Raw genomic sequence first — 26,109 nt, forward strand, 5'->3', positions numbered from 1 at the left:
ACCGTTTCCATATTTCGTGACTCTCATATTTGGCCCTGTGTGGGCACATCTTCTACTCTGATGCTCGAATTTCTTTTGCAAAGTGGTCCGTTTTGACTTATTTGCATTCACAAGAGTATGAGAATTTTCGCTGCAATTGTGGATGACGATTGGACATTTTAGGTTCTATGGTGCTGGACTGTTGCACATGTCTTTAGATCATGGACATGTTTCAGAATTGCTGTTTGTGAGCAATTATATCCGATGATAATGATCCATTTATGGGTTGATCATGTTTCAGATCTCCGTGATGTGTGTGCATGAGTCTTCTTTGTATTTGTCTCCCAATTTCGGTTCAGGAAGGGGTTGTTGGAATGTGACCCTCATGGGGAGGCTTCTATGTCTCTAGGGATTTAAGAGGGTGATAAAATATGAGATCTGATTGGTTGTCGAGAATAGACTTGGCTAGTTGATGGCCTTTGATTGGGCCATGCAAGAAAGTGTACGCTAATTGGTAGACTGGGTGGCTGGCCAATGCATGGCAGCTACGTGGTGTGGTGGTTCTTCCATGGCGACCTAGAAACTAAGGCGGTTTAGATTTGCTTGGAGATTAGGCGGTCTAAGGTGACGTTATATACCGACTTTGATCTACGAGCTCCTTCTTCTTGTCCCAAGTCTCTGATGAGAGTCGCATTCGGGGTCTTCTCATTCTTCTAGTGCTATGTAGTGTCCAAGCAGCCGGCCTGCTAGTAGGGTCCTTAGAAAGTTTACCAGTCTGAGTCATCTCTATTGTAAGCCAACAAACCTGGTCGGGTTGAGGCATAACATCTCTGAGATGTTATTGCGGAGTTGTCCCTCTGAAGGTTCTAATACATATCGGTTTTCTGAGTCTCTGGGTTTCATATCCTTGTACCGTGATATCATATTGAGTGAATTAGAATTTGGATAGTCGTGGGAATTCTGCATAAGTTTGATATTTCACATACGACTATCTCAAGCTAGTATTGGATGCAATATTAAACCAACAATTATAAGATTCTCTCTCGGTGTCTTTGCTCTTGATGACTATTCTATATAGTGATGTTGTAGGTCATCTATGTATGTCCTTTCTACATGTCATATTTTCCTTTTCTTTCTCCCTTTTTTTCAAATTTCAAACTTAGTCTTTTTGTGAAGCTCGCACCTCAAATTTTCAAAAGTGCAATTCTTTTGAAGCTCGCACCTAACATGCCTCGAATGCTATGCACCTTGAGACTTGTACAACCATGATTCCACTCTCTTTGTGGACTCAACATGTATCTCTCCAGAAATACTAGGCACTTTGCCTTTGTTTAAGACTATTGGCGCTTCAGGCCACTGTTTTCTATTAATGACATGCCACCAAGGCATAGTTTGCGAGCTTAGGGTATTGGAGCTTTGCTCCTCAGCCTTGGTTTTACAAATCCTCTACGTAAACCATGTCCCCCTCAATGATATTTGGAGGGAGGGGAGCTTTCATTAGTCATCGTTTCATTGAAGTCCTCCACAATGCCAACTCAAAGTTGTGCGCCCTTTGCTAGCCATAAATCCTTGTCTTATGAAATATATTGTCCTTCAATTCCATTCTGGTAGATAGCAATTGTTCCTTGCATAAAATTAACGAGCCATCGTTTTAGTTTTATACTACCATGTTTTCCCAAATTTCTCTTGGAGTTCATTAAGAGTCATACAATCCATATGTATACTTGAGACCACTTTTACATATACATTATAGCATTGCAAAAGGGACTGTAAATTTTAAACAGATCAACATCTACAAAGACCTATCAATGTTACTTTGCATCTCTAGTTCTCGATCATGTGAATGCTCAAACAACTACCACCACTTCTCACACCCACACCCAACCTACACGTAGACCCACCACAACCACCACCACCTATCTTCCCCTCCCTGGACGCTCCCCTTGCCACCCTTTTTTCAAATAACATTTGATAGTACCACAATGTGCATGAATATTTAACCTCCCCCCAATTAGTTTTGTGAGCAAGTTTTATCTTTCCATTGCTCACAAAATACTTCATCTCCCCATCTCCCAATTGGTTTTGGCACCATGATTTTTTTAACTCGCTGATCTCATACATTGGTTTATGAATGCTTGCAAAGTTTGCATGAGTTCATGTCCATCGTACAAACATAGAGATGACAACAAGTACATTAAAAATCTTTACGTTTTTTCTAATTCCTGTCAAAACCCAAGCACTGAATTTGACTTTTCCTCCAACACACAACATTTTGAGTTATTCAACAACCTCATGTTCATCACATAGCAACACATCATAGCAAACAAAGCATTGCTAATTACAAAGTCAAGCACATGATCTGAAAAGTTTTCCACTTTCAACTCACCTCCTTTTCTTTCAATAGTTTTGACCCATTAATGCTGCATTTGTGTCAGATTTCAATCTTAGCATGTTCCTCTTATCCTCTCATATCAAGAACAGGTTCAAATAAGAAGCATGAAATCCAAATGCCAGTCCCATCCCATCATCCAAGTTACCCTGTCAAAATAAGGTATCTTAGCTTTGTTTTCCCTAATGCTGGAAATCACCTGACCACCCTACAGCTAGGACTACAGTTCAGCTTTGGCAAGAATGTGGGAAGGTAAGAAGTCTACAGGGAGGCTATGGGAAGGGTAGAGAAGTGGGGGAGCTGGAGAAGAAGAGGAGTGGGGGAGCTGGAGAAGAAGAGGAGCACCAAGGCTTACACCATTTATAATGTAAGAACTAGTGGGCAAACCATACACAGTTTTGACAATCGCTTGTATTTCTATTAAAACAATATGACCAGCAGAGAAGTTCCTTCAGAAAAAACCAGAAGAAAGGCCCTATCTATAAAGATCTTCATTGCAAATGCAATGAGTTACTTTTAATGAAGAAGCAAAAAGTCCTCCACTTCTTTTTTTGGAAGTTCTAACTTCTAATTGTCTAAGAAGCAAAAACAAAAGAAGATTTATGCATCAATGCAGAGCTAGATACCTCTACTATTGCTGCTTGTAATGTTGAGTCTTGTGGCTTGACTTTTTCCAACTGATCAGCCTGTGCTCCACATGCACCTTGTGCATCACATCCCTCTACCGAAGCCTCCTCAAAACCGCTTGCCAATGACTTGTTATGACCAGAATCCATGGGCTTCATCATGGCCTGGTTTGTATCTTGATGCGTCCTTGTCCATTGCACCAATGAGTTGAGAATACTAACAAGGCACTACCAATAAAACGCACTGATTAAGTCTTATCTTGGCAATACAAGAAATTTCATTGTTTGTGGAGTATTATTCAAAATGAGATGGCATGTGTGTCAATCCAAGCTTCAGAAAAATGATACCCCTAGACCCTTACACACCTTCAAAGAAGAAGTCTTCACAGACATAATTTGTGCCAGAGCAGTATTGTTCAGATCTGCATTTAGTGTTCCCTGTGCCACTCGTGAAAGAGATCTGACCTAGAAATCATTCAAATCCTATGATAAATTAGATGGAATTCTGTCTGCCTTGGGAACTCCAAACATATATAAGAAGAAAAAAGGCATGTCTTAAAAAATACTCACCATGCCTTCATATAAGTTGGCTACTTCAAGGTCACAATCATAATTCACAAAGATATCTGCAAGCATCTGTGAATCTTTGCAAACAGGTTCGAGCACCCTGTTTTTCCAAAAGCAGGCAGTTTCAGAGTTTAATTACCAGTTACTCCCAGAGCCTATCCAAAACCATGCAAAAGCACCGTTCAAGAGTGTATGCCACCCACGCAAAGCATATACGTTACTCTTGTAAGATTGAAAGAGCTCCCTAAAAGCCAAATGATGGGGCCTATCCTGCAATTATTTAGCCATCCAACCCCAGCAAACTCTTTCAAAGGACCCATGACTTCAAAACTGCTTGCTAGTCAAGATGTCTAAGGCAAAACAAATACCTGAGAACAGCCTTGCGCTGATGGAGGGAGCTAGCCCTACTGTCTAAAGATCGCAAGACAATAAGGGGGAACAAGACCCCAATTTCTGCCTGCCAAAACATTGTGATACAAAATGCCACCGCATAAACAGGAACTGTGACAACAGAGATAAGGTAATATGAGACGATACACTGCTTCATTCCAACAAAGCATGCATTTGAAAATACCTTGAGGCTTTTCCTGAAGCGTAACAGCAGCACACTGAAGATGCTGGCAGCTACCTGCAACAAAGGATCAAAACTGTAATCAGCTTGCTCCAGGCATGGATCTAGTCCGACCTTAGTCCAACATGAAGCCCAGATAAAAGAAAACAAGAAGGGAATGAGCACTTTGAAGCTCAACAAATTTATTAGAGAGGAAATTTCCAACGTCGCTAGGAGCTCTATGAGTAAGAAGTGTAGATCCACCTGCAAGATTGTCGCCATTGACGATACACATGCTCTTAGCAAAGCATAGCAAAGGTAAGCCTTTACAGAGTCAATAAAACAGAAATCTACAGTGAAAGATAGGCTGACACTCTCCAAAATACCCTGCAAAAACATCAACTTTCAGAAGAGAAAACTACCCAAAAAGAGTACTGATAATCAATCGAGTGTATAAGCTAAAACAAATATCACCTGCAGTAGCTCCAAGGATAGCATCCTTGACCTAATAATAAAATCATTGTGTTCCTCCTTCATGGACATCTGTTAAAAATCCATGTAGAAGTCTCTTAGAACCAAGCCACCACTTTCAAGCAAAATGTCACCAGCATTCGACAAAGCTTCACCATACAAATTACCTCACAAAGCATTCGGAAGACCATAAGACCGTCCCGTTGAGCCAATGTCATAGACTCCAAATCCAGCCCCCTACAGTCATATAAAAGTCCTTAGAAAATAGAAGTGCATTTCCATGGAGTCAACTCTTCTGATTAGCCTCTGGCAAACATAGTTACTTCCGAAACAGTCATCAGCGGGAAGAACCTACTCAGGCAATCTCCGTCCCTCGTCAGAGTGCACAGCCTTGACTAGAGCTGCTTCTAGTCCCTAGTTCCAATCAAACAAATGGAAGTATATCAAGATACTGATTCACATATTTGTTATCTATAAAGAGGAATAAGCAATGCCAATCAGGCTACATCATCTTTCTATTTGTATAAAAAACATAATCACATGCTTAACTCAAAATGAACTCTCAGGAAAACTGGTATTCATAAAAACAGATTTCACCATCTTTGTTCTTTGCCTAGCATAAATCCATGAAAATTTATGCCAAATTTCAAAATTCACAGCGTTTGAGTCCACCATCAATTTACAAGCTCCATACAGCAACAAGTTACAACCTTACAGCTCTACTAGTGCTTAGGTTGTGTATGTGAATAAGGAATGCATCTTCATACTTTGTTTTTTTCTAAATTTGTAGTTAAGCATGCCTAGACACTAGAAGCCAGTTAAGAAAATTGTACAAACATGTTATATAGGTGCTTGATGGAGATAAAGAGGGAGAGAGATGAAGATGCTTGATGCAGCTTGAGCCTTGTCACTTGTTGGAGATGGAGAAAGAAAGAAAGTCTATTAATGTCCACGGGAGACCAAGAGGTCTATGGGACAACATGAAAGCCATCTAGTACATCAGCTTAGGGAGGGCGCAGGGCAGCTCCCAAGGTCCATTTATTTAGAGAGTACCTATATTGTAGCCTACATAAAACATACACACATATATATAGTTGGCCTTACATCAATTTAAGACTGAGAGTCTTTTGGTTTAGATTTAAACTCTCTAATGAGTGCTATCCCGTCCCGGTAGACTGCCCATTTACCATCCTTCCTGGCAGCCCGAACCTTTGCTAATCCCTTTGCCTTATCCTTCAGTTGAGCCTTGGTGAGTTCCTCGGCTATCCATATCTTCGTTCCTTTCAGCTTGTGAGATTGTCGCAGAACTTTTATACGTATGTCTCGTGAGTTGAACGTAATGATAGCATGGCCATTACGTTGACCGATATGAACTACTCGAGCTTCACCGTCATCATCTGGGTTGTCAGGATTGTCATCGGCATCTGCTGTCTAGTCAACAGTAGGCATGGCTGTTTGGACATGTGCTAAGGTATCACTAAAAGATTCATCTTCTTTATACCATCCATCTGAAGCCCCCCAATTCTGATTTTCAAAGCATTATCCTTTCTAGCTGCATGTTCTTTAATCTCTTCCTGAATATCAGCTTTGTTGACCTTTGCATCAAACTCCACAGTCACTTCTTGCTTGGCTGTTTACATTTCAGTATGAACTAGATTCTTGACTGCAGAGACTAGTTGGGGGGTATGGGGGGGAAGCATTGCATGACTTTATAACCTCGTCAATGACTTCCTTCTTACCAGGTCCTTCCAAGACTTGAATTCTAGCTATGGCATCTGTTAGCTACATCCTTAGCTCTCTCACTTGATCCTGTAGGAAGTAAATTTGTTCATGATATCCAAGAATTGGTCGGTCAAAAAGACCACCTCGTTCATATATATGTGCATACAGGGAAGGCGTCCTGGCTACCACTGTGGAGTATCTGGCTTTGTTACTGGAGGCTACTGGAGTGGAAGGGGTTTTTGAAGAGGAGGAAGGTAGGCTGGGCCATGCTTTGCTGGCCATATCTCCTGTTATCCCCTGGCTGAGCTAACCCCCTAGTTGGGCTGGGGGTTCAGCCCAACTAGGAGAGGCTACGAGAGGAGGGGCGGAGAGGCTACGGGAGGGGGGGTAGAGAGACTACGGGAGGGGGGGCGGAGAGGCTACGAGAGGGGGAGCGGAGAGGCTACGGGAGGGGGGGCGGAGAGGCTATGACGGGGGGGCGGAGAGGCTACGGGAGGGGGGGAGTGGAGAGGCTACGAGGGGAGAAGGGAGAGTCGAGACTCAGAGTTGGAGGTAGATGCTTAGTGTGAGATCATAGTGAGGAAAGAGGGGGTTTATATGGAACCTTGCCATTTGGGAGGTCCAAAATCAGTTTGGTAGAACCACCACCAATAACAAAACCAACCATCCAAAACAAACGAACGCAGCCACACACACACACACACACTTTTTTTTTAATTAAAGTGAAATCTTTGAGTGCTTTATATTACAAGATAGCTATCCATAAAAAAACTAGTAAGCTGAAATAGTACATCAAGCGAAAATGTCCATGTAGGACAAATATACATCCTGATCTATGCAGTGAGTTTGCAAACAATCGAAGAGCGATTGCTGCAAAGAACAACGGAAGAAAACAAAAGTAGAAAAGAAAACACACACACACACAAAACGAACATAACGTACGGATCGAACGGTATTGTACAAGACGTTCCGTACGTTGAACGAGGGCAACCATGAGGTCCACCACAACCATAGGTACACTCCCAAAAAAAAGGGCCAGAAAGAACCTTTGTTTGGCTCTTTCGAAAAACCACAGACAAAACCAGAAATGAAATCCAATTTTCTTCACATTCAACGGCCTCCTTATGTGAGAGAAATCCCACGTGCATATATTAAATAGTGGGAGCAATCTACTCAAGGCTATTTCACATGCACAAAAGAACGAAGATGAACAAGATGCTCATCTCATATACTCAACATTGAGAGAAATCGTCCACGTGCATATACTCAATAGTGAGAGAAATCTACCCAAGGCTAGTGCACATGCACAAGAGAACGAAGATGAACAAGACCCTCATCTCGTATAGATGCTGCCCAAATAGACTGAAAGAAGCTCCACAAACTTAACAGTAGGCACACTTTCCTTCTATATGTCCAAGCTCCTTCCTAAGGTAGGAGAGGAGATAGATCGTGTGATGCACATGGCCTGGTGTATATCAATCACTAGAGTAGGGTGAGGTGACCACATGGATAGTGTGCCATGTGGACAGCCAATTGGCCATTAACAGCAGATCTGCATGTCACGTCATCAGCTAACATGTCAGCTTGACAAGTGGGTGCCATGTGGATGCTAAAGCAACATCATACAATGTTGCCTAACCTAGGCCCTTGCTGGACCCATCATATTGCCTCGGAAATCCACACATTGCATGGCTTCCATGCCATTGGATAGCTGAGTTCTTCCCTTATCCTATTGCTCTTTCATTTCTCATCCTTTAAGGGCCTCACAAGTTGGTGGCTGTCCAGAGGTTGAAGCATTAAATCTTTAGCACCCCCCTTTTCACAAAACTCTCGACTATAGTGTGGTCCAATTCCAAGAAACGTCATAAGGTATTGATGTTTTAACCAACTAAGTGACTTAGTGAAGATGTCTGAATCATTCTCCTTGGTTCGACAATAAACTGAGTGCTTAATGAAATATGCATTTCCCAACTGATTGCTTTGGTGAAGATGTCTGTAACATTCACCTTGGTTGCACAATAAACAAGACAAATGTCTTTGGTGATGACCTTTTCTCATACAAAGTGGTACTGAACCTCAAGGTCCTTTGCCTGAGCATAGAATACTCAATTCATTGCAGTTGCATTGCAACTCGCGTTTGCTGCAATTTACGACAGTCACAGCATCACGCAAGAACCCCTATATCCATGATCCATCTGAGCCATACTGCTTCACCTGTTGCAATGAAAACTCAGTAATTTGTTTCCATCAAATAAAGTGCAACTCTCAGTTGCTTCTAGCTCAACCAATCACATGATATTTCCAAGCTTGATAATTTGATTTCGCATGAGGTCAAATTAAAACTCAATAAACATGTGGATTTAGCATTTAAGGAAGAGAAAGCTAGGGAGAAACTTGCACTTAATGTGCAGATTGGGGATTTGCTAGAAAATTGGCGAAGTGAGGATTTAAAAGTTCTTTTATTGTTTGAGCAATGCCTTGATAATATAGCAAAAACCATGCCCATGATCACTTGGGACACTGCAATAGTCAAGGCATTCCAACGCACACCACAAAATCATGCCATCGTCACATTCAAGACTCGAGAGAATAGGTTGGCAATCCTGCGCTAGACAAAAGCCTTGAAAGAGATAGCAGAAGATCTTACCCCTCAGCAACTTAAGATGAAGGCTAATGAACTTCAAAAAGTACGAGAAGCTCGAAAGAATGGCAAATGGGCAGTATATCGCGTAGGCATGGCTCTTATTAAAGATTTCAAATCGACTAAGACACCAAAGTAGATGTGGAGACACTCAGACTATAACCGAAGTAATACATAAGTCTTCTGAGACATTAGGATGGACTCTCAGTCCTTAAGTGACATTTTGGTTTTGTTCTCTCGGTCCTTAACTGACTCTGGTTTCTTTAGTCTCATAGACCTTTTGGTCTTTCGTAGACTATAATATACTCTCTCTCTCTCTCTCTCTCTCCCTCCTACGCCTTCTCCTTCCTTCTCCCCCTCATTCTCTCTCCCTTCTGCTCTTCTATCCCCCTTTTCTCTAACGTGGCCCCTACCCCTTTTCTACAACCATGACATTGGAGCTTGTTTCAGCCTGTACAAAGCCTTCCTCAACTTGCATACCTTCTTCTCTTATTCGGGCATCTCAAAATTAGTGGTTGTGCTACATAAGCCTCCTCCTTGAGATGTCCATTCAGAAATGCTGATTTGACATCCATATGGAAAACTGGCCACTTTTGTGAGTAGCTAAGGCAAGAACTGCCATTATAGTGGTCATGCAAGGTGTGGGAGCAAAGGTTTCAGCAAAATCAAAACCTTCAACCTGTGAGAATCCCTAGGCTGCCAACCTGGCTTTATACTTTTCTAATGAGCCATCAACTTTGTAATTAGCCTTCCAAATCCATTTAGTACCAATTACCTTTCTATCTGGCAGTCGGTCAACAAGCTCCTCTAGATGTTGGTGGAGAAGTCAAGTCCACGGGAGGCTCCAATGATGGATGGGGTTGTGGCAGCATAAAACCCATGATAGAGCGTTGGCAACGATCAATACACATGGTCCACTATGGTCTCCTAGTTGTGGCTCTGTGCCGGACAAGTGCCACTGTCACAACCAACGGCCGTGCCTCTAGTCTGGTGAACATGTAGGGAAGATCCCCAAGCCTGACATGAGGATGAATCTTTCGTATCTCTCATTATGGGCCTCGGCTACGCCGCCTCCCTAGGGCTTGCTAGCTAACTGAAAAAACTCTATGATCACACTCTAGATTTGTGTGTGTGTGTGTGTGTGTGTGTGTGTGTGTGTGTGTGTGTTCTTGCAATCTCGTGTCTTTGATCATGATGTATATTTGTCCTACAGTGAGATTTTCTCTTGATGTATTATAGCTCTCCCTTTCTGGGATAGCTTCTTTGTAATATAATGACTCAAAGATTCCACAAAAAAAAAGTGTGTTCTTTTTTCTTTGTGCAAAACTCAGAAGAAGATGTTAGGCACCTTATGCACACACTCGATTTATTTGGTCTCATAGCTGGCCTGAAAGTGAATTTCAGCAAATCAATTTGCCTCTACATGAGTGTGATTGGCATCGCCTTTTGTGGCCTGGCCTCTTACTCCCTCCTGATCAAGTGGTACGCCATTTGGGTTATCCTATTGGTTGGCATATTTCTTTGCCCCACGGGAAAGATTTTGGGTGCTACAAAAGCTTTTTTTTAAGGTGGATTATTGAAAATTGTCTACTTCATCAAAAGCCGGATTGAGCCTACTCCTCCCCGCTCCTCCCTTGCAGACCTCCCTCCCTCGCAGCCCTCCCTCCTCCTCCCCTCCCTCTCGCCTCCTCTCTCCCCTCCCTCTCCCCTCCTCTCTCTCCCTCCCTCACAGCACCCTTCCCCTCCCTCCATCCCCTCCCTCCCCGCTCCCTTCTCCCTCCCTCCCTTGCTGCCCTCCCCCGCCCTTCCCCGCTGCCCACCCCACCCCTACCCGCCCTCTCCCCCACCCCCCCACCTACCCTCCTCCCACCCCCCATCCCACCTCTACCCCGCCCTCTTACCCCGCCCCTACCCACCCCCATCCCTCCCCTTCCCCACCCCCCCATGCCGCCTTTACCCTACCCCCGCCCCCCATCCCACCTCTACCCTACCCCCACCCTGCCTCCTTCCCGCCTCTAACCCCCCTCCTCCCCTACCCCGCCTCCTTCCCTGCCCTCCTCCCGCCCCGTCTTCCGTCTTCACCCCGCGGCCTCTTCCTACTCCATTCGTCGTCGCCCTCCTTCCTCATGCGCAAGTAGAGCGGAGCTTCATCATGTTCGAGTCGGCCTTCCCATTCAAATCGACGATGGATCATGGCTCAGCCCTCAGTCAATCCTCGCCCACTTCCACTGGCCGCGCAAACCGTCACGTATTCGCAAGACAAGCTGCAGTAGCTCAGGAAAGTCACTAAGCAGGAGAGTTCCACTTCACTCTTTGCTCGCATCCATGGGTCCCACCCCTCCAGGTTACAAGTCATGGACTACATGCTTGTCGCATTACCTTGAAACCTCGCAGAGCACCTCACGGATGTTCGTCTACTTGGTCGAGGTTTTTTCCAGGTTGTTTTTTACTCCCCGGATGCAGTAGGTACAGTGCTTCAGGCTAGTCCTTTAGCATTGAGCTCCAGGAGGATATTTTTGATGCCTTTCTTATTTGGGTTTGACCCTATAGAGGAGGACAGCTGGACGACTTTACTTTTCATCAGACTCCTGGGCCTTCCTCAGGTGTACCATCGACTCCTACACTCCATTGGAGCCGCTTTCGGGTTGGTCACTGAGATTCCCCCTCCTTGGGATAACTTCTTCGGCAGCAGAGGCAATGAGGTCGGATGGGGTACCGCAGGTTAGGGTCATTGTCTCTGACCCTAACATCACAGATGGCCACAGTATGCTTCAGCATCCGGATGGCTCTTTCTTCAGAAAAAGAGTCAAGATTGCAGGGAGACAGGATCAGTGCAGGATTTGCAGGACCCCTGGGCAGTTTGCCAGAGATTGCCCAAGGAAGAAGAAAAGGCCTAAAAGGTCCACGTGTGTAGCGTCCCATGGACCTACCTCACGACCCGTTGCACATCCTACTACCCGCACTGCTGGACCTTCTACTTCACGCCCAAGACCTTTGGCCTCTCGTCTTGTCCCTTCTTCATCAGCGCATCCAAGACCTTCAGCACGTCCTGCTCCAGTCGTCCCTCGCTGGGTGCCAGTCAGAGTTGGTGAGCCAGTTACCCTTCATGAGACTATTATTGGCACCACGAACACCCGGCTATAGGCAGGAGATATTCATGTCCTTGTTTCTTGTGTTGATGAGGTTGCTCCTATCCCCCCAGCTGTTAGCGAGAAGGAGATTGATGATGTTGCTCCCAGTTGTTCGTGGGAAGAAGCTCCCACCCTTGGATCAGATCATTGCCGACTCTCGTGTCTTACTTGCTGAAAATGCTAGAGTTCACGCTTGGCTCCACCAGCAGCCCTCTTCCTCCTTTGCTCTCCCTTCCACATCTATCGACAGAGGCAGGGGGGGTTATTGCTCCCACTCCACCATCTGCAAGGGTCTTACGTACTCCTGCGCCAGATGCATGGCACATGAATTTTGTTGCAGTTTTGGCTGACATGGCAGAGTTTGAGATAGAGGAGGAGTTTGTACCCTCTACTTTTGGGGAGCAGGTCGTTGAGAATACTGTGGACATAACTTCCCCTGTTGCAGGTGTGGGAGTGCTTTCTCTAGTTGACTTTCCTCCACTTGAGAGGAAGTTTTTTTTTCAGAGAGGGTTGTCTCCGCTACTAGGTCGGGTAGGGTTTTTCATCCGGCCGTCTCCTCTAGCCAATAAGGATTGTTAGTTGGAACGTTCAGGGCCTCGGAGAGCTGTACCTCACCGCCACCATAGGCAACTGATTCGTGACCACCTTCATCCAAGTGTTACTGGGGGACCCAATGATATTCTTATGATCCAGAAACACAAATTGGATGCTAGGGATTGTGCCAAGTCGAGTAAGCTTCTTTCAGGACATACTTTTTGGTCACCCGCCCACCTTGGGCACAAGGGGAGGCAGTTGCATTTTCGTCTCTTCTTCAATGCTTCCCTTGGTGATTGGACATGGGATCATAGTTCCCTCTAGAGCTTAGAGGATCATCCTTCTGATTGGTGGGTGTAAGATTTGGCCTCTTGAACCTCTACGCCCCCAAGTCTAGAGGGGACCGTGTCCTTTGGAAGGAGCAGTTTTCTTGGTCTTGCATTGCACAGTCTTGGATCATTGGGCAGAATTTGGCCGACTAAGAAATTCTAATACGTTGAGAAGGTTGCTCCTGCACAGGTAAGGCCCTCCTTTGCATAAAAAGCATATGGAATCCTGATACTGGTAGAGCGGGTCCTCAAATGAGGATCTGAAACAAACAAAACCATAGGAAAATGATATGAAGTGGACACCCCAGGTGTAATGCATATAGTACCACCTCTGTCAGGAGTCCAATCATCCACATAAAATCTGTCAATCCGTGCATGGATAGGCATCTAAGAAAACATGAGTGACTGTGAGTGTAGAAAGCATCATCATGCAAAGCATCTCTGCCACTAAGCTGAAAAAGGAAGGCATCCCAGGCTACTCTCTCTAGGGAATGAACACCACCTTCCCTACCTCCTTTTTTGTCAGACGGTATTTCAACCATGTTGAAATCACCCCCAGACAATGTTGCGGACTTGGGTATCTCACATGCATGATGGGCAGCTTTCACCGTCCAATGTAACTGCAGCCCTCTCAAATATTAGCGAATTTTATCATTTAGTTGCTCGTACCAGGAGAGGTGAGATCCTCAGGCAAGAGATAGGTATCCGTCAGCAGTTGTCTGCTCTTCAGAGGGAGGGGAAGGAGCAGAAGAGGCCTATGGATGCTTGGATTCAATTCACGCTAGAGAGTCATTCTAAACTCAGACGGTGATAGGACAACATCTGTATCAAGTTTTTGAGCACTGTATATAGCTGTGGGTAGGCACATAGTTGTACACATCTAGGGTAGGTGTGGGCTTTTGGCATTTGTGGATTTTCTTTCACAAGCATGATGGACTAATGTATAGTTTTTTGAGACAATAAAGTATGTTTTGCAGGGACTTCATAAGAGATCATGAAATGCAATGTGGTTGTACCAGACTCCAGAGCATGGGTGTCCAGTGTGTGGTCAAGTGAAATGTTTTTGGGGTCATGTAAAGTCAAGTCATGAAGGGTTTTTTAATATTTTCCTGAGTCAATGTGCACTTGCATGTTACGGGAATTTGATATGCTTTGGTGTCCACATCAAGGGGCTTTTCATGTGTGTGTACAGGGGTGCATGCAAGCTTTAATGTGTGTGGGAATTGTGTGACTAAAGGTCCAAAATGTGCATTTAATGTGCCTTGGGGGGATATTTGCATTTTTTAAATGGGAGTGGTAAAATGTCACTGAAGGCTAAGGTGGCTGGACTGATTGGGAAGGCATCCTGCTCATGCAAAGGTGGCTACGTAGCAAGGAATGTAGAGCGTCAGGATTGTGATCGATCATGTGTAGAGAAATCTAGAATTTCTAAAGAAAAGAGGAAGCGACGCACGTAACTAGGGGTCTCGTAGATGAAAGCGAGAGGCTAAGCGCCCATAAAAAAAGGCCTACGTACGTGATGGGATGGGGATTTCCGACTGCATGCTTGGCACAAATGAACACTAGGTGCTTGGTGATGATGAGCTCGGTGGTGTAAGTGGCACTTACTGAAGTCCTCTAGAATTCTGGCCATGTGTTGATAGTGCGGTTGAAGGAGAGGATCTTGGGCGATTGAGTCTGTGAGCTCCACGAAATCTAAGATCATGGGCTAACTGTTATTCGGGGTACACGTTCGCTTCAAGGCTGACAGCAGGGAGGCTTTGGCCAAGCAAGTGCCCGATGATGCTGAGGAGACCTTGGCACTGAAGATCTCCAGAGATAGCGATCTATTCGTAGTTGGCTGAGCAAGGCTACCTTACAGGCAAGACCATCATCGTTTGCACGTGAGCTGATACGAGGAATGTATGTTTATGTGTGTTAGAGATCCTGATGGCATTTGGAGAGAGCTCTGTTTATTGCAGCAACAGCCGACTCAGCTAGTGGATGAGTATGTCGATAAGTTCACTGTGTTGTGGAATAAATGGCAGGTGGCCTTATTACCTGAAGTTCCTCCCAGAGTCATAAAAAAGGATAGGTTTGTTGCTAATTTGAAGCCGGAGATTAGGATAAAGATTGAATGTAAAGAGCTGGTCACTTATGAGGATGCTCTCAGGGTAGCAAAAGAGAAGGAGAGGAAGCAGATAAGATTGTCACAAATGATGCAGGAGATGCCAATGGTTCAGCATGTTCCTGAAATTATCTCTCATGTGAAGCCAAAAATACAAAAGCCTGAAGTCAGGAAGGAGGAGAATATAAAAGAAGAAATTCATGAAATGTCGGAGCTTATGAAAAGAGTTTGAGTTTGAATTTGATGAACGGTAGGGGAAGAGGTAGATCATCGGGTGGTTATGGCAGAGGCAGCATGCCTTCTTCAAATAATTCAGGCCCGTGGCAGGCAGGACAAGGTCAAGGGTCATTTGCGCCTTGTGTCCAATGCTTTAATTGTGGAGAGTGGGGACATTACAGCACACACTGTGATAAGCCTCCTCGTGCTGGAGGTGATGTTTATCCATTGCCAACAAGGTTAAATAATAGGGTGAATTATCATAGTGTAGAAGTAAAAGATGTAGGTCAGCCTAGTACCTCTGGAATCCATAAAGCCACTACAGAAGAGAAAGGGAAAGGTAAGGCAGTTACATTTGGCTTGTTGGAGTTAGAGGAAGTTAAAGATGTCATGCCATTGGGGAAGAGAGATAGAGAAGAGGAGGTTGGTCCGAGTGCAAAGAAGGGGAAGCAGTCTGAGGAGATGATGACCTACCAAAAGAAGAAGAGCAGGAAGCCCAGAAGGAAGTACAGAACTGCAGATTATCCCATGGGGAAGGAGCAGGGAGATTATGATTTGGTGGAAGATCTTTCAAGGAGGAAACCGGATATTACATTTGCCCAAATGATTGGTCGATGCCCAGAGCTTAAAAAGAATGGAGGCGGGCTGTAAATCCAGCAAAGAAGAACTCTCATAAAGGTACAATTAAGCTGATGTCTGTCTCAGAGTTGCCAGATCTTTTACCTGCTGTAGAAGCCTGGCATAAAGGAAAGGGTTTTGGAGAGGCCTATATAGATTGGGGTGCACAGATTTGTGTGATTACTCAAGCTTGTGTGGAGAGATTAGGACTGAAGATATCCCGCTCCTCTAGTTATCGCATCAGAATGGCAAACCACTCCAAGGTGAAGACTTTAGGAATAGTACCTGGCCTTGAGGTTGAGGCATTCAGTGTTTCATGTCGAGTGAATTGTCATGTGATCCCTGCGGGGTTGGGAGCCTATCTTTTGATTCTTGGAAGGCCGTGGTTGGAGAAGGTAGGTGCAATTCAGAATTGGCAGAAAGGAAACTTTTCTGTACATACGAATGGGAAGAAATTGAATTTTGATATGGTAAGCAGGACTGAAGTTTCAGATTTAGCAAGTGAAGAGGAAGAGAGAAGTGAAACCAGCAGTGAGGAGAGCTTGGTGACTTCAAAAAGTGATGAAGGAACAATAGCATTGATGGATTTGGTAGATGAGGATTCACAGGTAGATTTTGTGGGGGCAGCAGGGTTCGGTGAGGAAGAGGTGGATAGGTTTGAGGTTATCGAGGATTTAATGCAGCCCAAATGTTCTCAAGAATCAACCCAGGTGTTGATTGAGCAATCATTGAATCCTGATCTCAATGTTGAGGAGAAAGAAGAATATTTGAAGATGTTGCAGAAATACCCCAATTTGTTTATCACCTCTTATGAAGAGATCAGGGGATTTAAAGGGAAGCCTCTGAGGATTGAGCTTAAGGAAGGTGCCAAACCTGTTTTTCAGAAAATAAGGAGATTAAGCCCGGAACAGAGAGATGTGCTGAAGGAAGAGGTAGATAAGCTTCTCAAGGCAGTAATAATTTATCGTGTAGTTCACTCTGATTGGATAAGTCCTGTGGTCATAGTGCCAAAAGGTGTAGACAAATGGAGAGTCTGTGTCGATTACAAACCTCTGAATGCAGTGACAAAGAGAAACCACTATCCTCTGCCTTTTCTAGATGATATTCTTGATAAAGTGGCGGGTCAAGAAATGTACAGCTTGTGTGACAGATATTCAGGGTACTTCCAGATAGCCATAGCCCAGGAAGATCAAATCAAGACTACTTTCATTACCCCCTAAGGCTGTTTTTGTTACAGGAAAATGCCTTTTGGAGTTACCAATGGCCCCTCGCACTATCAGGAGAATTCAGATCTGAATGGGCTTACAGAGTTGCAGTAAAAGAAGGCACCCAGTTTTCACCATTTCATCTTGTTTACGGGAAAGAAGCTCTATTACCCTTGGAAGTAGAAATTCCTGCATTACAGATGTTAATGAAGATAAACGAGGATTCAAATTCTACTTTCCAGAACCGATTATTGGATTTGCAGGAAGCACAACTAGACAGACAGAAGGCGATGGAACATTATGCTTTAATTCAAGAGGAGAATCAGAAGAGAGCAAACAGGAAATTCAGGGATAAGAAAATCGAGGAGGGTGATCTAGTTTTGAGATACAACAGTAGTCTGGATTCTACCTTTAAGAATAAATTTGTGACCAAATGCGATGGACCTTTTCGTGTGACGAAGAAATTTAAAAATGGCTCATACCAACTTGAGAATTTGGATGGTCAACAGCATAAGAATAGAGTCAATGGCTTCAGACTAAAGAAATACTTTCATAGGATCATGAGTGTGGGCAGCTGTGGACCAACTGTGATGAAACCAGACAAGTTGGAAGACCTCATGGATGAGGATATCTCTGAAGAAATGCAAATCTTATATACCCCTATCTGCAAGACATGAATGTCTGCAGACTTGGGGATGGGCAAAATGATAGGACAAAATCTGTATCAAGTTTTCTAGCATTGTATATAGATATGGGTAGGCACATAGTTGTACACATCTAGGGTAGGTGTGGGCTTTTGGCATTTGTGGATTTTCTTTCACAAGCATGATGGACTAATGTATAGTTTTTTGAGACAATAAAGTATGTTTTGCAGGGACTTCATGGGAGATCATGAAATGCAATGTGGTTGTACCAGACTTCCAGAGCAAGGGTGTCCAGTGTGTGGTCAAGTGAAATGTTTTTGGGGTCATGTAAAGTCAAGTCATGAAGGGTTTTTTAATATTTTCCTGAGTCAATGTGCACTTGCATGTTACGGGAATTTGATATGTTTTGGTGCCCACGTCAAGGGGCTTTTCATGTGTGTGTACAGGGATGCATGCAAGCTTTAATGTGTGTGGGAATTGTGTGACTAAAGGTCCAAAATGTGCATTTAATGTGCCTTGGGGGGATATTTGCATTTTTTAAATGGGAGTGGTAAAATGTCACTAAAGGCTGAGGTGGCTGGACTGATTGGGAAGGCATCCTGCTCATGCAAAGGTGGCTACGTAGCAAGGAATGTAGAGTGTCTGGATTGCGATCGATCACGTGTAGAGAAATCTAGAATTTCTGAAGCAAAGAGGAAGCGACGCACGTAACTAGGGGTCTCGTAGATGAAAGCGAGAGGCTAAGCGCCCATCAAAAAAAGGCCTACGTACGTGATGGGATGGAGATTTCCGACTACATGCTTGGCACAAATGAACACTAGGTGCTTGGTGATGATGAGCTCGGTGGTGTAAGTGGCACTTACTGAAGTCCTCTAGAATTTTGGCCGTGTGTTGATAGTGCGGTTGAAGGAGAGGATCTTGGGCGATTGAGTCTGTGAGCTCCACGAAATCTAAGAGCATGGGCTGACTGTTATTCGGGGTACACGTTCGCTTCAAGGCTGACAGCAGGGAGGCTTTGGCCAAGCAAGTGCCCAGTGATGCTGAGGAGACCTTGGCGCTGAAGATCTCTAGAGATAGCGATCTGTTCGTAGTTGGCTGAGCAAGGCTACCTTACAGGCAGGACCATCGTCGTTTGCACGTGAGCTGATACGTGGAATGTATGGGCTGGTTTAAATCATCTGAGGGACTGTTGGCGACGTGAAGTATGAGCGTGGAGTACTCTATGGGCAGGAGAAGAATACATACGCTGGAAGTGGGTTTGTAATGCAGAGATGGTTGATGCGACCTGATTTGCCAGTCCCTTTCACTCTTGGGTCGTTGACTGCAGCTTTGGGGAGAGTTACGTGCTGTTGTCCTTGATGGAAGCTTAGGAGTGTGGGCTGTGGGTTCATAGTATTCTGAGGCTGACTGTTCTCTGAGTTTTGGGGGGAAGTTCAGTTCTAAGTTTATCTGTTTCGGGCCGTGTAGTCTTTTGGCTCTCTTTGAGTCTGTGTGATCCATGTTCAGTCAGTTTTTGTGAGGGTTTGTCTCGGTGCCTAATACAAAGACACATGCTCTGGAACCTCGTTCATAAGCTCATCATCTACGAGCCCACATTGCAGCTGATCCCTATGAAGTCTCAGCTATCTGACGTGGTGAAGTACACAATTCCTGGTTGTCTTTCTTTCTTTCCTTATCAACGGGAGGTAGGATCAACCAGCAGTTCTTCTCTACTCTTGGCTCCAAGCGTAGTAAGGAGAGCGTATCACAGCTTGTTGACTCAAACGGAGTTTTACGGACACATCCAAATGCCGTCTTGCAGGTAGCTACAGAGTTCTATGCCTCCCTTCTTACATCAGATCTTGACAGTCAGGCCACAAATGATGCTAGAGTTGTTATTTGGCAACATTTAGCTATGTTGGTGACAGGGGATATGATAGTCTCACTGGATGCACCCTTTCCTAACATAGAGTTCAAGATTGCCTTATACGCCCTTCATAAGGGCAAGTGTCCTGGATCAGATGGACTTACCCCCTCTTTCTTTATTACTTTTTGGGATCAGATTGGGAATCTCATTACCTCAACCCTGCTGGGCATTTGGGATTCGCGTGAGATGCCAGACTCGCTTACGGAGGGTCTCATTCATCTTATTCCAAAAGGGGGTTGAAAGAATTTAGTGTCTCAGTGGAGGCGGATCACTCTTTTGGGCATCTTGTACAAAATTTTAGCAAAAGCAATCAGTCTTCGTTTGCAGCCTTTTCTTCCAGATCTTATACATGATACGCAGATGGGCTTTGTTTGAACTATTGTTATAATTTAGCAGTGACCAATGTAATGTAATAAGTAGGTTAGGGGCACTTTTCTCTCATTTAGAGGTTTTTCCCCCTAACTACAGGTAGTTCACTAACTACGTTTAGTGAAGGATAATGTTTTGTCACTTAGACAAAACCTATCCCTCTCTTGAGTTGTATCACACTCTTCTATTGCAACTATTGCTTTCAGCTCTCACTCTCCTGCTCTCACACTCTACTCTCTCTCTCCCTCTACCACTCACATTTAGTATCAGAGCGGTGCTCCTTCCCGGACGTGCTCCCAGCTCCTTGCCCAAGCTCCTCCTGCAAGTCGAGCTGCCCAAGCTTCTGCTGTTGCATCGTCGCTGTACAGCCTCAGCCCGTACAGCTCCCGTACCATTCCGTACAGCTGCCCGTGAGCAAGTCCGTACAGCCATTGTTGGTTGTTCCGTACGTCCGTACCAGGCCCAGCTGCCCTACGCCATCCGCACGCTTGTCCGTACTTGCACGCGTCGATAGCGCCATCCGTACATGCACGTGATCCGTACATACGTACGGATCTGAAGCGGCGCCTGTACAATGCTCCGTCCGTACTATGTACTGCAGAGTAGCGCCATCCGTACAGGTTGCCGTCCGTACAACTGTGTGGCGCCGTCCGTACAATCATACAGCTCCGTCCGTACAGGTCGCCATACATCCGTACAGTTCCGTGCATCCGTACAGATCCGTACACAGGAGGGTACCGTCCGTACAGCAAGGGAGCTACTGGTTGGTAAATTAAATTCGAGGCAGATTTTTGCTTTGCAGGCCATTTTGTGGGCAGATTTGGACACATTTTGTGTATTGGGAATTTTGTCAAATTTGGGGCTTTTGTAGGCAGAGAGCAATTTGTGCAACATTTGGGGCTTTTAGACCATTTGCCCCTTTCTGGTTGCAATTTCAAGCCACAAATTGGGGCTTTTGTGTTGGGAGAGCAATTTTGCAGGTTTCAGTTCACACTGCCTTTCTGTAAGTGTTTTGAAGCACTTTTGGCAGGTTTTGGGAGAGATTGGATGCTCTGGCAGATTTCTGACAGAGACATTATAGAGATTTGAGTTGCATTTTTAGCCAATGTTTGGCTGTATTTTTTTGGGAATTGTGCACTCCATTCCCAGCAAGGGAATTCAGATTTGCATTTGCTGTATTTTCTTTCTCAAACATGGCCCAACAAAATTAGAATGATTTCCAGTTCACTGGTCTCTCACAAGAGGATAAGCTGGATGGTACCAACTACTCCCTCTAGAGTTTTATGGTACGCAATATTCTGATTTCCCATAATTTGTGGGACTATGTAAATGGGGATGAGATCCGGCCAGCAAATGTGGCACCTGATACCCCTCCCCAGCAAGGAGGAGACAGAGGTCGTGCACAGGGTACAACTGCAGCACAAGTTATTGGTGCAGTTATACCTACCACTCCAGAGCAAAAGAGATGGGATTCACGTGAGGCTTTAGCTTTGTCGTGTATTTCTCTTTCAGTGAAAAGATTCATCATTCCACATATCCGGTCGTGTAAGACCTCAAAGGCAGCATGGGATATTTTGGAGAGCATGTATGCAGCTTAGAATGATGCCAGGGTGTCCTTTTTGAAAAGAGAATTGTCTCATACACATATGGAAGAGGGTGACTCCATGTCAGTGCACCTCACAAAGCTACAGGATTTACGAGAGCAATTGCTGAATATTGATGAGATCATTCCTGATTCAGAGATGATTACCACTACTCTGAATTCTCTTCCTGAGTCTTATCTCAGCTTTCATACCTCGCTGAATTTGTCATTGAGGGGGGGTGCAAATCCTCTCAATTTTCACGAGTTGATAGGACTTCTGTTGCAAGAAAAGCAGACCAGGAAAAACATGGCTTCACGAGCAGGTGAACATGCCATGCTTTCAAAATTCAAGCCTAAAGTAAAGGGACAAGCAAAAACATCAGCAAATCAGCCTTCTAGTGGTCCAGGACAGCCTTCTCAAAACGCTAAGGGTGATGCAGGTAAGCCCAAGAAGAAGGGAATATGTCATTACTGCAAAAAGCCAAGTCACTACATTGGAGAATGCAAGAAAAGGCTTGCAAAAGAAAAGAAAAACAGCTCCGGTATGGCTGTTTCAGATTCAGCTCCTCATGCATCTGACAATGAGCAAGCTACAGCCAGCTTTGTGGAGCACGACTATGCCTTCTTGTCTTGCATTTCAAACTCTCAGTTGGCTGCTCCGGATAGTACAGCCACTTGTAATGATGACTCTTATGCTTTTCTGACATGCAGTTATGATTCTTCCAAGGATGCATCAGCTTTCAGTGTCAATGAGACACAAAATACATCGTATTTTGATAGCGGTGCCTCAAAGCATATCACTTCCAGAAAGTGTCTTTTCACATCTCTGCATCCACCTCCCGTTGGTAAAAAGGTCACGTGTGCCAACAACTCCTCCTATTCAGTTCGTGGTACAGGAGAAGTTGAACTTACAGCCATTGATGGCTCAACATTCAAAATTTCTGATGTCTTGTATGTGCCTGGTATCACAAAAAATCTACTTTCAGTGTCCACTCTTAACAGAGCTGGATTTCAGGTCATTTTTGAAGATGACGAGTGTGCAGTCCATGACAGAGAGCATGACTATGCCTTGAGATTGTCTGGCACTTTGTTACGTGGTCTTTTTCAGCTTGACATGTATGAGAAAAGACCAGCACATGCTCTTGCAGTTTCCACTCCTACTGCTGCTATGCAGAATGCGGAGTTATGGCATGCCAGATATGGACACATGCATTATGGCAGCTTGATGACGCTTCAAAAACATGCTATGGTTGATGCCTTGCCTCCTCTTGAAACACCTCCTCCACATGCCTGTGAAGGGTGCATTCTTGGTAAAATGCACAGATTTCCTTTCAAGAAGGATGGATCAGTAAAAGCTGTTCGAAAATTACAGCTTATTCATAGTGATGTCTGTGGTCCCATGAGGACTCCATCATTGGGTGGTCATCTTTACTTTGTCACTTTTATAGATGACTACTCCAACTACACTTGGATTTATGGGCTGAAATGCAAATCAGAAGTGCTTCTGGTTTTCAAACACTTTGCAGCCATGGTTGAGAATGAATCAGGACTCAAGATACAGACATTATGCACAGATAGAGGAGGGGAGTATTTGTCTGCAAATTTTGATGCTTTTTTGAAAGACAAGGGCATTGCACATCAGCTTACAGTGAGGCTAACCCCTCAGCAAAATGGCAAAGCTGAGAGGAAAAATCGTACTCTTATGGAGATGGATAGATGCATGTTAAAAAGTAAAAAATTGCCTCACAAATTTTGGCTTGAAGATCTCATGTGTGCCAATTATGTTTTAAATCGAGCTCCCACAAAAGCTTTGAAGACCAAGACTCCCTATGAAGTTTGGCAAGGGAGAAAGCCTTCTGTGGATCATTTTTGTGTTTTTGGATGACTTGCATATGCTCATGTGCCCATTGAGTTTAGGCATAAGTTGTCTGATAAGGCAATCAAATGCATTTTTGTTGGGTACAGTGCAGAGAGCAAGGGCTACCGTCTCTACAATCCTGTCACACACAAGATTATTGTCAGCAGAGATGTTATATTTTCAGAAAATTCAGCTCACACTCAAGCTGAATTTGATTTGCCTACTTCTTCTGATGATGTCTTTGAGGGATTACTACCCATTGCCTTGGGTTCCCCTGCTGATATATCTGATGCAAATCAAAATTTTCAGATACCTCCACATGCTCCGATTCAGCCACAGGATGTCTTACCACCTCCACAAGCAGTGGAAGAGGTTGTTCAGCAAGAAATTGCAAATATACATGCAGCAAAAACAGTCCCAAATTGGCTGTTACAAACTCTCAGGGAGAGTAAAATTGATGCTCCATTACCTGGCAGAACTTGAAGTGCAGTAAGGCATGGGGGGGGAGCACTTTCAGTTGAATCAGCTTATGCAGGTGCTCTTCTTGATGAGGAGGAGCCTGAGACATTTGAAGAGGCACAGGATAATGTGCATTGGATGAATGCCATGCACGATGAATTGCAGTCCATTCAGAAAAATCAGACATGGGAAGTTGTTGATTTGCCACCAGGAAAACATGCCATAGGTACACGGTGGGTTTTCAAAGTTAAAAGAAAGCCAGATGGGACCATTGATCGGTACAAGGCAAGGCTGGTTGCAAAAGGATATGCTCAGAAAAAGGGCATAGACTATGAGGAGACTTTTGCTCCTACATCCAGAATGACAACCATCCGGTCAGTTATAGCAATGGCTGCAAACTTTGAATGAAATGTTCATCAGTTGGACATTAAAACAGCTTTCCTTAATGGAGACTTGTTGGAAGAGGTTTATGTCAAACAACCTCCAGGCTTTGAAATTTCAGGAAATGCACTTCAAGTATGCAAGCTGAATAAAGCTTTGTATGGGCTGAAACAAGCCCCACGTGCATGGTATGCCAAAATTCATGCCTTTCTGATCAGCAAGGGGCTGCACAATAGTCCAACTGAGAGCACCCTCTACATCAAGAAGGATGGGGGGGATATTTTAGTCATCATTCTTTATGTAGATCACTTACAGCTCACAGGGTCAAATGAAGATAATATTGCAGATTTTAAAGCTGAATTGCAGACCACTTTTGACATGTCAGATTTGGGACTGCTACACTTTTATTTAGGGATCCAGTTCACTCAAGAGAAAAGTGGCATCGTTATGTCTCAATCCAAGTATGTGCAGAAACTCTTGGACAGATTCAACATGCAGGATTGTAAGCCCATAGCTACTCCCATGGAGCCAGGGCTGAAGCTTACAATGCATGAAGCAGGTGAATCATTTGATGTCACACTCTACAGTCAGGCTGTTGGATGCCTCATTTATCTCTGCAATACACGACCTGATATTCAGTTTGCAGTTTCTCAGGTGAGCAGATATATGCACAGCCCAAAGACTATGCATTGGCAGGCTGTAAAACGCATCTTCCGTTATTTGCAAGGTACCAAGTCTTTTGGCTTGATGTTTCCCAGGGGGGGTGACTTGCAGATGCATGCCTACAGTGACTCAGATTGGGGGCTGGAGACTATGACACTAGGCAGTCCACAAGTGGCAATTGTTTCTTTTTGGGCAAAGCTTGTATTTCTTGGTTAAGCAAGAAACAATCTACAGTGGCTACCTCTTCATGTGAAGCTGAGTACAGGGCAGCTTTCACAGCAACAGTTGAATGTGTTTGGCTGCGTCGTTTATTTGCTGATCTTCATCTTTCATTGGAGGGTCCTTCTCCAATTCTCACTGATAGTCAGAGTGCTATTGCAGTGGCAAAGAATCCTCTGTTTCATGCTCGCACGAAGCACATTGAGGTTCACTATCACTACGTCAGAGAGAAGTTGCATGCAGGAGAGATCAGTATGATCTATGTGTCAACACATGACAATGTTGCAGACATTTTCACCAAAGCACTTCCACGTGAAAAGTTTGAGGCATTTCGCAGTGCCCTGAACTTATCTCCTTTTGGTGATTGATCATTTCCTTGTACATGACATTGGCACTGCAGGGGGGTGTTAGAATTATTGTTATAATTTAGCAGTGACCAATGTAATGTAATAAGTAGGTTAGGGACACTTTTCCCTCATTTAGAGGTTTTTCCCCCTAACCACAGTTAGTTCACTAACTACGGTTAGTGAAGGATAAGGTTTTGTCACTTAGACAAAACCTATCCCTCTCTTGAGTTGTATCACACTCTTCTATTGCAACTATTGCTTTCAGCTCTCACTCTCCTGCTCTCACACTCTGCTCTCTCTCTCCCTCTACCACTCACAGGCTTTGTGCATGGCAGAAGCATTTTCGATAACATCTTCTCATTTTGGGAGGCTCTTGATCGGGCCATGCATAATGGCCATAGGCTTGCCATTCTACTCCTAGACTTTAAAAAACTTATGACAGGGTAGACTGGGGCTTCTTAGAGGGTACCCTCGCTCGTTTCGGATTTTTGGGTGCATGGATCAGAGGGGTGTCAGCCCTCTACAGATAAGCCCATAGCCACGTGCTTATTAGTGGAGTCAGGTGAGACAGGTTTCACATTACCAGATCAGTTCGT

At 44.4% G+C, this 26,109-nt stretch overlaps 1 protein-coding gene across 2 annotated transcripts in view; it reads right to left on the reverse strand.

The window, feature by feature from the left end:
- The window catches only part of LOC147903688 (brefeldin A-inhibited guanine nucleotide-exchange protein 5-like), a 151,371-nt gene that overhangs the window by 56,390 nt on the left and 68,872 nt on the right, over positions 1–26,109 (reverse strand). For both annotated transcript variants that reach the window (XM_087400588.1, XM_087400580.1), the window contains exons 9-17: positions 4,938–4,996; positions 4,750–4,819; positions 4,586–4,654; positions 4,376–4,498; positions 4,136–4,189; positions 3,930–4,018; positions 3,565–3,661; positions 3,361–3,459; positions 2,995–3,222 (exon numbers count right to left, since the gene is read on the reverse strand). In XM_087400588.1, coding sequence (XP_087256714.1) covers positions 2,995–3,222; positions 3,361–3,459; positions 3,565–3,661; positions 3,930–4,018; positions 4,136–4,189; positions 4,376–4,498; positions 4,586–4,654; positions 4,750–4,819; positions 4,938–4,996 — 888 coding nt within the window. The remainder of the gene's footprint in view (positions 1–2,994; positions 3,223–3,360; positions 3,460–3,564; positions 3,662–3,929; positions 4,019–4,135; positions 4,190–4,375; positions 4,499–4,585; positions 4,655–4,749; positions 4,820–4,937; positions 4,997–26,109) is intronic.

Source organism: Dipteris shenzhenensis, chromosome 3 (genome assembly GCF_047967505.1).
Source record: "Dipteris shenzhenensis isolate YYH24624 ecotype China chromosome 3, Dip_SZ_1.0, whole genome shotgun sequence".
Classification (NCBI taxonomy): domain Eukaryota; kingdom Viridiplantae; phylum Streptophyta; class Polypodiopsida; order Gleicheniales; family Dipteridaceae; genus Dipteris; species Dipteris shenzhenensis.